Source organism: Nipponia nippon, unplaced genomic scaffold (genome assembly GCF_047370975.1).
Source record: "Nipponia nippon isolate SJK-2023a ecotype South Korea unplaced genomic scaffold, ASM4737097v1 scaffold_3, whole genome shotgun sequence".
In the NCBI taxonomy this organism is placed as follows: domain Eukaryota; kingdom Metazoa; phylum Chordata; class Aves; order Pelecaniformes; family Threskiornithidae; genus Nipponia; species Nipponia nippon.
This window is the reverse complement of record NW_028262347.1, coordinates 57430320-57443296: the sequence shown is the minus strand read 5'-3', so window position 1 is coordinate 57443296 and position 12977 is coordinate 57430320. Positions and strand designations below refer to the sequence as shown.

At 51.8% G+C, this 12977-nt stretch overlaps 1 protein-coding gene across 2 annotated transcripts; it reads left to right on the top strand.

The window, feature by feature from the left end:
* Positions 1 to 2575: 2575 nt before the first annotated feature.
* Positions 2576 to 11551, top strand: TAB1 (TGF-beta activated kinase 1 (MAP3K7) binding protein 1). Of its 2 annotated transcripts, none has more exons than XM_009475216.2 (11): positions 2576 to 2692; positions 3543 to 3679; positions 3868 to 4021; positions 4648 to 4734; positions 5277 to 5415; positions 5897 to 6010; positions 8342 to 8453; positions 8562 to 8706; positions 9099 to 9321; positions 9629 to 9785; positions 10857 to 11551. In XM_009475216.2, the coding sequence occupies exons 1-11, from the start codon at positions 2660 to 2662 to the stop codon at positions 11062 to 11064; spliced, it is 1509 nt and encodes a 502-aa protein (XP_009473491.1). In that variant the 5' UTR covers positions 2576 to 2659; the 3' UTR covers positions 11065 to 11551. The 2 variants fall into 2 exon arrangements, with proteins under 2 accessions (XP_009473491.1, XP_087621014.1); XM_087764888.1 differs by having other exon boundaries at positions 9629 to 9838; positions 10857 to 10965.
* The last annotated feature ends 1426 nt before the right edge of the window (positions 11552 to 12977 follow it).

Genomic DNA, 12977 nt, shown 5'->3' with positions numbered 1-12977 from the left:
GCAGAGGCTCAGTGACAGAACCACAGGAATATCCAGACGGAATCTGGCACAAGTATTTTCACAAAGAAAAAAATGTTTTGCACCAGGTCTGTGTTCCAGCCCAAATGGGCAGGAAAAAAATAACCCAGAATGACAATGATTAGTGACTGTGAGCTGAAGCCAGACATTTAAATTAGGAACAGGGCACACCTTTAACTGCAAGAGGTGACTAGTCATTGTACAAACAAGGAAAGTGGCAGCTTTTCTAGCTGATATCTTTAGGAAAGTTGTTTTATTCTCTCACTGAGATCACATTCTGCCCTATCGCAGCCACACACAGACTCGCTGTTGTCAGTCTCAGAAGGACTCGCTTATGGATATAAGGAGACAGAAATGACTCCTAAGTTACCAGTCCTGCAATGCGATACACGCTGGCAGTCTCTGAGCACACCCGAAGCCTCGCTGATTTCAGCGGCGCTCTCAGCGAGGACAGGGTCTGCCTGTGCTCATCAAGGTGCACGACTGCAACCTTGAATGTCATTAAATAAGCATAAGCTTCTGCTGCAATGCTGAAAAAGTGACATCATGTTTTAAAGCGGAGAAACTCCCCTGTTGCTTTTTAATGACATGGACAATGCCGTCCTACACAGATTTCTGCAGCATCAAGAATTCTTCTGGATTCTGGTAAGAAAACAAATCTTTATTAGTACTAAATCTGTCCAGCCTACTTTTGATTTTAATGCAGACTCGAGACCCATTCCTATAATTACTTGTACCCACTCACAGCTTTACCCACAGGAACACTCCAAATCACATCAGTGAGGCCAACCTTATACATAAAGCTAAACATGTGGAAACTTGTTTGTAGACTGAGGTTCTAAATTTAGCATTTTCTTCTATCTTTGGCCAATATATCCTTTAAAAAAGTAATTCTGCCCATGTACCTAAGTCTGCTTGAATGGCTGAGTGTTTGCGAGCCTTGTGTGAAGGGGAAGGATCTGAAATCTTTGTATATTTGGGAGAAAGAGATGTAACAAAACAACAGACAAAGGATTTACAGGAAAGGGAGCTGGAATCCTCTGGCAGGATCCCCTACAGCAAAAACCATCGTTCCATAGAATAAGGTTAATTAACTGGCAATTATTTCTGAAGTGCATCTGAATCTAATATATTTGCTGCAAAGTTGTCATTAAAAGAGCATCAAGCCACTGCTGGAAGTCAAGACTACTTAACACTCCCACCCTCACCACAATTGCATTGCTACACATGACTGAAACTGCACGTCTCTCACGTTGGAGCCCCTTCAGCCTCGATTCACACAGGGAAATGTGTTCTTCCCCAAGCCCCCTGCTGCCACAGCCTGTCCGCTGGCCATCGCTTGCTCCAAGATATGCCACTCACACACCTGGAGGGCTCTTCCGCTGATTTATAACATAAGAAAGCGGTGGGAATGATTCTTGTGTCTTCCTTCCTGCTCCAGCTGAGCTGGTTGAGTGGAAACTGTCCCTCCTGAAACAGCCTGCCTCTGCCTAGAAAGGTTCTTAAAGAAGAGCAAAATCAGTTCTCTCTGATTTTTGTCTGTATCGTTCAGGCAGGCACACAAGCAATTCTACTGTTGTTCCTGACTCCAGATGACCACGGACCGCTCCAAACTGCGGTCAGTATTAAGAACTACTTGTCAGCTGTTCTAGACACCTTCCCATCGCTGGCCTGAGGGCATGGTTCCACTATGTCCTTGTTACGGCCTGCAAAAGAGGGTGGGAAAAGGCTGTGGCATGCCCTGGCGGGAGACAAACTCCAAGCTGAGATAAATGGAGGCCTCTTGTGGTGTCTATGGAGCAGCAGCGCAGCTGAGCTGGTATCCTAAGCTTTCCCTGGCTTGGTCTTTCCTGGAGGTTGCACAGAACGTGGCCTGCTGCTAAGGAAAACATTTCAACACCAGGCTCCCTCAGGGCTCTTTGGTGTCCAGGTGACCCCGTTTCACAGGATCCTCACGACCCTCCCCTCTTCTCTCCCCCTCCACACACGCTTGCAGTGGTGGCCGAAAGGCGCTTCTTTCTGTCATGACTGAAGGCCTCGAGGTAAGCAACAGAGATGGCTCCACTGGCCCTAGACGAGAGGAAGGGGTAACAACAGGGGAATTTTAAAATATGCATCACTTCCGTGGGACTTCTCTCCTCATCGAGGTGAGCTGACGACGCTCTCTCCCCCAGCCACGCAGGCAAGCGCTGGGGCACCACCGCTGGGCCTCCCCTGTACCACCGCGGGGGGTATCACTTCGGGAGCCCCAGAGGGCTCCGCAGCATCGCTCAGGCCACGTTTTCAAGCGCCCTCAAAGCCGAGACGCCACCGCGGCTCCAGGCCTGGAGCCCCGCGCTGGGGGAGCCGGGGAGGCCTCAGCCCGCCCCGCGCCACGCCGCCTCAGCCCGGGGGGCGGAGTTTAGGGGCGCGCCCCCGCGCGCGCATGCGCCCGGGCTCGAGCGCACCCCGCCGCTCTCGCCCACTGGGCGGGAGGGGTGAGGTAGGGGCGTGGCCATCCCCGCGCCGGTGGGCGGGGCGGGTCGCCGCCAGGGGGCGGGGGAAGGGAAGGCGGGTTCCCGAGGAGGGGCCGCTCTATCCGGCGGACTCGGCTGCTCTGGAGGAGAAGGGCGGGCGGGGAGGAGGTCGCTGCTGCTCCAAGATGGCGGCGCAGAGGAGGAGTCTGCTGCAGAGTGTGAGTGGCACCTTCCCCCCCTCCGTGCACACGCACCCCCCAGGTGGGTGCGAGGGGGGACCCGGGCCTCCTCCTCGTCCGCCTCCCCCGCCGCAGCCCCGTGGGGAAGGGGGAGGCTCGGCGAGGGCGGGAAGCGTCCCCCCCTCAGCGGGGAGGTGGGTTGCTGCCCCCCGCCCCCTGTGCTGCCGGAGGGCGGCGGGTCCCAGCCTGGGGAGGGGGCCCTGCCTGCTCGTCGGTCCGCACCCTGGTCTGGCCTGCCGCTCTGCAGCGCTGTGGGGCGGGTGGGGGGCGGCAGGTGGCTGGGGGGGCCCTGCCTGCGCCGCCCGCTTCGGGGTGCTGCGCTGTGCGAGGGGGCGGGCGGCCTTTGCCGGCCGGGAGTGCCTGCGGGCCCTCTGCGCCGGGGGGATGGCGGCCCCGGGGGGCTCTCCCATTGCTGGCAGCAGCAGGGCCCCAGTCCCCTTGTCCCGGGTGAGCGTAGTCCAGCGGGGAACCGGAGCCTTCCCTGTATTCCCGTGCCACGGATGCGTGAGGGTCTGATTCACCAAAGGAATAGCTAGTGCTGTGCTGTCTCGAGTGTAAAACTCGGGCGCAAATTTCACTTCTGGTTTCTTGTTAGCAAGAGCTGGAAGTGCAAACAAGAGCTCAGCTTCAGGGGGAAAGGCAGCGGTAAGTGATCCAGTTCTGCAGCAGGGAATATGAAGTTACTGGCTGGGGTGGTGCGCTGCCCTCTTAGCAAAGGGAGAAGGGTTGAGAAGAGGGTGGAGATGGACTTGTAACCTGTACTGGACCAGGATCCCCACTTAAGGCTGCTTGGGGTTTGCATGGTCTCTTTCCTCTTTCTGTCTCCCAGGAACAGCAGCCCAGTTGGACAGACGACTTACCATCCTGCCATCTCTCTGGGGTGGGCTCAGCTCCAAACCGTTCCTACAGTGCAGATGGCAAGGGAACAGAGGGTCACCCCTTGGAAGATAACTGGTTAAAATTCAGGTAAGTGGGTTGCACCTGGGACACAGGCTCCTGCAGACACGAGGGCAGGTAAAAGTGGTATTTAGTTTGTCACACAGGACTCGAAAGAGGTGGGGTGCAAGCATGCAGGAGGTGTCTGGAGGAACTTGTTACGTATGTCTGTATCTCACAGACATCTGTCACCTCTTTGCTTCTGTCCTCTTTGACAGGAGTGAGAACAACTGCTACCTCTATGGTGTCTTCAATGGCTATGATGGCAATCGAGTCACCAACTTCGTGGGTCAGAGGCTTTCTGCAGAATTGCTGCTGGGCCAGCTACACGCAGATCACAGTGATGCTGATGTGCGTCGAGTTCTGCTGCAGGTAATGAAGCTTTTGGCTGGCTCTTGCTTCTCACACTACCCACCTCCTCTTTTTGCCACCGGGGAGCAGCATCTGGTTTCTGTGGGGGTTGGAAACATCTGCCAGTGGTTGCGATTGCACTCATCCCTGAGCAGCTGTAGTGCTTTGTTTCACTCCCGCCTCATACTCATCTGTCCCCTGGCTCTGTCAGCACACTGCTGAGAGCGCTCCAGAAAGCTGCAGCTGGCCTTCACTGGACATGTAGGAACAAGTCAGCCTGTGAAGGGGATGACAATGAGTGAAAGGGGGAAGTTAATGTATGGGGAGATGGATTTCTGAGTGCGCTTTCTTGAGTGATAGACAAGTTCTTACAATCAACACACAAAATCAGATAGGTCTCTGGCATTGCTTTGAATGTAAGTTTTATGGTTTTGTTTCCTCTCTTGAGTAATTGCAGATTGTTTTTACAAGCTGTTAACTAGTTGCGCTAAAACAATTGTGTTTCAGTGTGACGCAGTGATCCTCGAGTGTCTGTATGTGCAGTGATCAACCACTATGAGCCAGTCTTAGGGAGGTGGGGGTGGGTAGCCTCAAAGGTCTGTAGGTATTGGATAAGAGCTTAGTTTCTCTTTATGGCCTTTTTTTAGGCTTTCGATGTGGTAGAAAGAAGTTTCCTGGAGTCCATTGATGATGCCTTGGCAGAGAAGGCCAGCCTGCAGTCCCAGCTACCAGAGGTAATGTAGCCTTAACAACAGAGATTGCTGGATGAGTCTTGGGTGTATTAGTCAATCTGGTCCAAGGAAGGCTGTAATTGAAAGTTATTTCTCTGTGGTTCTCTTCTGGGAGCTTGTGTGAAGTAAAGCAACCGTCTTGGTCCATTTCCCAAAGTTCCCACTGTTCCTCCTGGCACTAATTAGACCCATCGTTGGTTATCTTGGTAAGGAACTGAACGTATCATGGAGGGGAGTTCCACCTGCACCTGTGGCTCTTCTGGGACAAAGCCATATGATGCAGATGAGAGGCAAGGCCTCAGATTTGCCTGGCATCTGGGCAGAAGTGGATTCTGTTCTTCAGGTGAACTGGACTGTCATCTCCAGAATCTTATCAGAGCCGTGTCATTTGTTAGGATTGAAGAAATAATTGTATGTCTTGCGCAGTCTTGGCATGAGGCTAAGACATGCCAAGACGAGTCCCCTCCCTACAGAATTTTCATTCCAGCTGTGGTTTCTGTGTTGTGGACTGTGTGTTTAAGCTTTCCCCTCATTTTGGGTGCCAGGGTGTCCCTCACCACCAGCTGCCGCCTCAGTACCAGAAGATTGTGGAGAGACTGAAGGCTGTAGAGCAGGAGATCTCTGGAGGAGCCATGGCTATTGTGGCTGTTGTTCTCAACAACAAGCTCTATATCGCCAATGTGGGTGAGTTGGTTTTTGTCAGCACCTCAGTCTAGGTGTTTCTGAGGATGGCTGCGGTTCTAGGAAGTGAAAGAAATTTGAATGTGGGGGACAGTTTTCTTGGTCTGTGGCCAAGAAACGATAATGCTTGTTACTTATAGGAGCACCTGAAATCAGCCTGGCTCTTTATCTCTGCAGATGTTGGCTGATGCAATGTGTATGACCAAAGAACAGAGGGGAAAATGGGTTGAGAGGCAGTAGCGCAGGTGCACTGAGAAGTGGAGTTTTCTTGTGAGGTACCAGCTCAGGCCTGGACGAAGAGCTTCCTAGCAGGCCTACTGTGCTGCTAGCAAGTCTACTTTTTGGAGATCGTAATGAGACAGTACATGAGCCTTTATCTTCTTTTCTGTCTTTATTCCCCTCTTCTGTTCCTTTACCATTTGGATATGTTCTCCCTCTTAACGGCAGAGCTATCTGGTGCCTCATCTCGCTGCTCCCACTGCAGGTACCAATCGGGCACTGTTATGCAAGTCCACGGTGGATGGGCTGCAGGTGACTCAGCTCAACGTGGACCATACAACAGAGAATGAGGATGAACTTTTTCGCTTCTCCCAGCTGGGTGAGTGTTGGGTTTCATGATCTTATCTGAGAACATCGTATGCCTCTGTTTATCCAGGGCACCAGGAATGACTTAAGCCACTGGAAACAATAAACGACCACAAAAAGAAGCTTACTGTGGTTTCAAATGACAAGTTCAGTGCCGCCTTTTCTTGCATATCTAGCCATTGTGAGGCTGCAGAGTAAGTTCAGCTCACTGAACCAGCAGAAAACTGTCTATTTTTTTTCAAGTTTTGAGAGTTAGTTTCGTGTCCGACTGCCAAACTGACATTGATTTGCCCTCCAGCTGTGCGGTTGCTGGAGTCGATAGGAAGGCAGGAGTGGAAGCGTGCAGCCAGAGGGTAGAAGTGGGATGGACGGTATATGACTGCTCATTTAGAGGCAAACCACAGTTATTCTGGGTTAAATTCTGTGTGATGCCGCACCCTGGGGATGGTGCGTTTCAATATGCCTTTGTACAAGCTGCTGCAAAAAAAGCAGCTACACTTCAGACAGAGCCAGGCCAAGCACTGGCATTTACTGTTCTCACATCAGTAACTGTTGAACTCTAATGCTGACATTTTGCTTTAGGCAATTTCCCTTTTCCTTTACAGTGTTTGACATGTTTTCTTTCTTGGTCTAGAACTAGCCCAGACAACTTGTGTGATTGCTAGTACTGATTCTTCTTATTGAGATACTTATGTTCTGTACTTTTGTTTAGGTAGATCTAACTTGTCATTCTTCATTAGGTTCACCTGGTAGATATATTCTTACCTGGTGAGGCTGTTGACGTGGTAATTTTCTGCTGCTGGGTCTTGTTTTATTCTATTTCTCTTCCATTTTCTCTTTTACTCATACTCCTGCAGTAGGGGTATGTGCTGTGAAACAGAAGACTGAATACAGGAATCCAGGGCAAGAGACCCTTTGACTGCCTTTCTACTGCCAAAAATGCAGCATTTAGCTGCAGTTCATAGCAGAACAGGGATCTGCTAGAAATACCGACCTTAACATGGCGCAGCAGCGGCTCTCCTGCTGGCAGTCCCAGCAGAAGAGAGAGCCTGTGGAACAAGCCAGCGTGCACAGGCTCTTTTGGGGGCCCAAAGGAGGTTGTTGTAGGGCTAGGTTGAAGCACGGTGATAAGAGCAGCATTTGTAATGATGGTGACTGCATCGCACCTCTCCTGAGGGAAGGGAGGGAGAGGTCTTATGCCTTCATGGCTCTTCACCCAGCACAACACAGCTTGTTCAGTGCTCCAGAAGAGTTGCTGTGATTTAGACACAACCTCTCTGGCCTGCTGCGAGCCTCCCTGTGTTTGTGTCTGTCGATAGCGTGTATCCCCCTGCCAGGAGCTGGCAAATGAGCCAGGCCATGTTGATGAGTCAGCTTTGGTCTGCAGCAGATGGCAGAGTTGTGTCTTACTGCTGGGGTAGGTGTGGAGCCATCTGTGCAGTGAGGCTTGGTTTGACTCAGAGGGAGAGTTTCAGTTGGACCCCTGCCTTCACCTTGTGCTGAGGACAGTCATCCCTAGATAAAAATCTCAAAATAACATTTTCTGCCTGTTAGCTCTAGGTATAAGCAGGAAAGGGGAATTGCCAGAACAGACCAGGTAAGTGGCTCATCTGCTCTGAGTCCTGCCTCAAATAGTAGCCGCACCAGGTGGTCCCTGTTAGAACCTTCTTCAAGATGGGATTCCTTCCTAGCCCCTTCCAGGGGTACATCCCCTTAAATTTATTTAAATAAATACTTGTTCGGTCATTGTCCTTATTTTAGGAGTACCCCACATCAGTTTGAGCACTTGAGCACATTCAATGCCTCTTGTAGACAGTTGTCCTTTTCACTCTCTGTGATCTAGTGTATTAATGAAATTGTTGTGTGGAGTTTAGGAGCTGGGATCAATAATAGGTGGAAGAAAAAACAGAATCCTTCACATATGTTTTCCTCCTTCCTTCCTTCTCCTCCCATTGCACAGTCCAGAGCTGAGAGGCGCAGATGTTCCCCTGCCTTTTCAGCGAATGCCTGTGTGCCCAGGCCAGCTCCTGCTGGTGGCTTTGGACCAGGATGTGGGCTTTGTCTTAGGGCCAACCGTTGCATTCGGAGTGCGTGTGTTGGGCTGTGTGCATCTCCTTCTCTCTCCTTCCCAGATTACAACTAATGAAAGGGTGGCCCTTGGAACACAGCAAACTGCTCTTCCTTTTCTCCACGTTGGGCTCCTGGTGATTCTTTGGCATCTTGTTTTGTCTTACAGTTCTCTTCAGCTGTGGATATTTCTTTTCTCGTTCCTGACAGTGTAACCAGAGGAAGTCCTGCAAGTTTCCCAAAGTAAATTAAACTTTTTTGTTTTTCAATCCGGCAGGCTTGGATGCAGGGAAAATAAAACAAGTGGGAACTATTCGTGGGCAGGAAAGCACTCGGCGCATTGGAGATTACAAAGTCAAGTACGGCTATACTGATATCGAACTGCTCAGGTCAGAAAAACTCAACTTTGTGGCTTCAAGCCCTCCTTTTCTTCATGACCCCTCCATTCTCACCTACTACGTCACCATTAAATACTAAATAACACCGTCTCTTTCCAGTGCTGCTAAATCTAAGCCCATCATAGCAGAGCCTGAAATCCATGGAGGGCACTCGCTGGATGGGGTGACTGGCTTCTTGGTGCTCATGTCGGAAGGGCTCTACAAAGCGCTGGAGGCAGCTCATGGGCCTGGGCAGGCCAACCAGGTGAGCCCGCTCACACGGGAAATGTTCCCGCGGCTATTGACTCGCTCCGGCGGTGTCGGCTGCTCTCATACAGACTTTCCTCCTCCTCTGTCCTGTGAGTTCTGGCCGGGTTGAATGCCTGTGCCACCCCATTCCAGTCCGTAATAATACGGGAGCTGCTTTGCCAAGCCAGTTCTTCCAGGCAGCTGCCTGTCCCTTAGGAGTAGCCCATTAAAGGGAACAGGATGATTCAAGGCACGGGGGCACATACCAGCAGGTGAGACTGGCAAGCATCACAGTTGGATGAGCTGCCACAAAAACTCTTAGATCAGATGGCAGGAAAAGGTTTCCACCAAAGTCTCCTAAACATCCTTTATATTTCTCTTTTTTTTTTTCCTTCCTTCTCTGCTCAGGAAATTGCAGCCATGATAGCCACAGAGTTTGCCAAGCAGACATCACTGGATGCTGTGGCACAAGCAGTAGTGGACCGAGTTAAGCGGATCCACTGCGACACTTTTGCCAGTGGTGGGGAACGGTCCAAGTTCTGTCCGCGGCATGAAGACATGACGCTGCTTGTGAGGAATTTTGGGTACCCCCTGGGTGAGATGAGCCAGCCCACGCTGACACCAACGCAAGGTATGTTGGGGACAGAATGAAACCAAATGGAGGGTGGAAGGGAAGATCTCTTGACCGATCCAGCACTGACCTAACATCAGGAGAGGAGATACTCTGTAGAAGGAATCTTCTTATTAAAGGGACTATTGGCTTCTGAGACATAGAGTCTGTGACAATTAGACAGAATACAGTACAGCATCTAAGAAAGGCAGTTTAATATAAATTCCTGCATTCGTTGGCTTTTTCCTCTGGCCTTTCTTTGCTGCTGCGCACCCCAGTCACTCGTGTCTCAACTACATTTTATAACTCTTGTTTTCTTCCTTCTCAGGAGGCCGTGTCTACCCAGTCTCTGTGCCGTATTCCAGCTCCCAGAGCACGAGCAAGACGAGTGTCACGCTGTCTCTTGTCATGCCTTCCCAAGGCCAGATGGTCAACGGTGCCCACAGCAGCTCAACTCTGGATGAAGCCACCCCCACCCTCACTAAGTAAAAGTCCTGCTCTCTTGCTACCCGCGTTTTTTCCCTGCACCTCACACTGTGTAAGGTGGTTGAAAAGTGAAGACACACCTGCCAGTTACCTGTCAATCATTCCCTTATCTGGAGTGTGGGCCTCCTGACTGCAGTATTGACAGCCAGCATAACGTGTTAGCTGGAAAGCGATTGTGTGAGGAGTGGGAATGAGTAAAGTGGCAGCTCTGAAGCCAGCTCTGGGAACATGCCTCGGGAGCAGCATCTGCTGCTGCTGGTGGAGGGCACTCTGGCAGCGCACGGCCCTTCTCTTTGGATCTTGTGTGCCAAGTGTGTTGGGCGCTGTGCGTGGAGGGAGTGTGGGTGCCCTTCATTTTAATAAGGAAGAAGGACTATGCAGGTCACCTGTAAGGCGGCCGGAGAGGCTGCGCTGCACAAGTTGGCTTGCTCAGACGCAGAGGCCAGGGTAGAAAAAAAAAAGAATAAAGGTTAGAACTGGATCCTATTTGGATCCGATTTGCAGGATCATACTAGTTAGTGGCTCTGGTTTAGGTTCAGCCTTTGGCACAGGGTGGCACGTGTACACACTGCGGAGTGAAGAAGCTCTCTGGTTATTGTGTTCTGGTAGCTCCAGAAACGAGGCTGACACGCTAGAGCTGCTTTGGCTGCAACACAGGTCACGCAAGAATAGCTTCCCTTGCTGCCAGACTCTTCCCGTAAAGCTCGTGCTGTATGGGTACGGGGAGGCCAGCAGAGTGCATGCCTCTTTTCTTTTTTTTCTTTTTTTTTTTTTTTTTCCTTTTAAATTTTTTTTTCCTGCTTTCTCTCCTCTGTTTCTCAGACGCCTGGTTGTACTTAAGGCTGTCCAGTTAAATGTGAATCAGAGATCTTTGGCGTTCATCAATTCCAAGCAGTTCTCAACACTTTTAATGCTCTGATAGAGCAAGAGACTGCAACTTTTTACCTGTTTGCTAAGGATGGCTTGATCTGTGAAGAAGCTGGTGCTTGTTCTGGTGCTTTTGTTGTCCAAAGCATCAGATGGGGAAAACTAAAGATGCTTGTGTTCTCTCTCCCTTTTACTCTCTGTAGCCAAAGCCCAACTGTGACGCTCCAGTCAACGAATACTCACACGCAGAGTAGCAGCTCAAGTTCAGACGGGGGTCTCTTCCGCTCCCGACCCACCCACTCGCTCCAGCCAGATGAAGACGGGCGTGTGGAGCCCTACGTGGATTTTGCAGAGTTTTACCGGCTTTGGAACATGGACCATGGCGAGCAGGGAGCACTGACTGTGTCCTAATGTGGAAACCTGCCTCCTCCAGACACCCTGCGCTCGGCTGCGTGAGCAAAGGCTGAGGCAAGAATGAGAGTGCTCTACCGAGGTCTGTGTTCTGCCGAGGGTTAACTCCTATCCAGGATGTGCTGAGCACTGGGCTGGGGAGCGCGTGCAGCGCGCTCTACACGCGCGTTGCCTGTGCCGTGCACGTAATCCTGACCAACCTTGTTTCCTCGGAAGGCCTGTGAATAGGGGAAAGGGTCTTGAACGCAACCCTCACTGCAGGTTTTTTGCAAATAAAGATGCAGAGAGGGCTCCCTCTGGGTGATGCGAGAGTAGGGGCCTGTACTAAGGCTGTGTGTGCGCGTGTGTAGGTGTATGCGTGCGTGCCTGCGTGTGTGTGTGCTGTCATAATGTTTCCACAACTCAGTTGGTAATGCTGTGATTCCAGTGTTCAACTCCATAGAAGATACCTCTATTTTGCAGAATAAATAACTTATAGCTACACTCATTGGCACCTGTGTGGCTTGCTCTCTTCCTTACAATGTCGTATGTGGGTGTGACAGCTGTTCCTGGTGAAACCCTCTGTTCCTCCAGAATAGGGGGTTGCACCTTGCAGCAGGCAAGCTTCTGTTGTAGAAGTGGCCTGAGCCCTTGCAGGTGACTTAAGTGTAAGGTCTTTGTCCCATGCTTACTTATTTGCTGAGCTTTGGCACTGGATTATGGCTTGAAGTTCAACTATAAATTCAGATTATTGGTTTTTGTGGGCATTTCCCTTAACGCAGGCCATCTGGAAAGTTGTAGAGGGCAGGTGGGGTTTGTAACGCAGTTTTCCTGTACTGGCTTCTGGTAGTGCACAGCAGGAGGTCACCTGTGGATAGAACCAAAACCACGTTGTGATGCGGCTGCCTTGAAGATGCAGATGTGCACCCTCGTGTCAGAGCAGAGAGGTGGGCAGCGAGGAGAGGAGGGGTCCTGTCGGTCTGCTGGCTACGCATCGGGTCAGCCAAGGCCTGGGCTAGCTGGCGGAGGCTGTGGGGATCATGGCGATCTTCCTCTTCAGTTCAGGCTTCCAACGGCAGGCGGCAAGCGAGCCTCTTCCCTCCCTACTCCAGCCTTCCCCTCGGCCTGCCTCGCTGGCTCCCTGGGGAAGGAGCCTTTCCCCAGCAAACACAGGGAGGCCTCGGGGGGGGGGGGGGTGACCGCTGTGCTGCAGCACCTGGTGCCTCCGTGGGGATTTGTGTTAGGGCACCAGGCAACGCCAAGAGAGCGCTAGAGGAGATTACAGGAGAAAGGACAAGTGAGGGAACCGGCCTGGGTTCCTTCCTGGATATGTTTTTTGCTTCCAGGCTGGTCACCTTAGGAAGGAGAAGGGGAATGGGAAGGGATCAGGATGAAGCAACAGAGGATGCTACAGTGAAGGCCAGCATGTACCCAGTCCCTGGTGCGTGCAGGTTCAAGGCACTTGTGGTGTGCCAGCTTAGAAAGGAGCGGAGGGGGATTTATCCCTTCAGATAAATCAAATAGCACCGAGTGCCCCGAGGCAAAATCTGAGTTCACTGAGAAATACGTGGGCCGGATCAGAGCAGCGAGAAGCGCCGTTTCCTCGGAAGGCACAACAGGCGTCTGTTGCGTGTGGGTGGGTGGCTCTCTGCCGCTGCCCCCTCCAGGTCCTGCTGGCATGGCTTTGCCCTGCAGGGTTTCGTGTGAGTCACGTGGGGCTCTTGGCTGCTGGGCTGCCCGCAGAAGCTCGCGTTTCCCTGCCCTCCCGTAGTTCCCAGGAAGGCTGGGCGTGCTGAACGTGCTGGCACAGGCACCTACCGTCAAGACCCTTCCAACCCTGCCAGGGAAGTGGCGTTCACAGTGGCATGGAGGAGAGGCAGCAGAGTTGTGTGAGGTTTGGTGCCTTGTCCCCAAGGCCGACTGAGGCAGGGGCT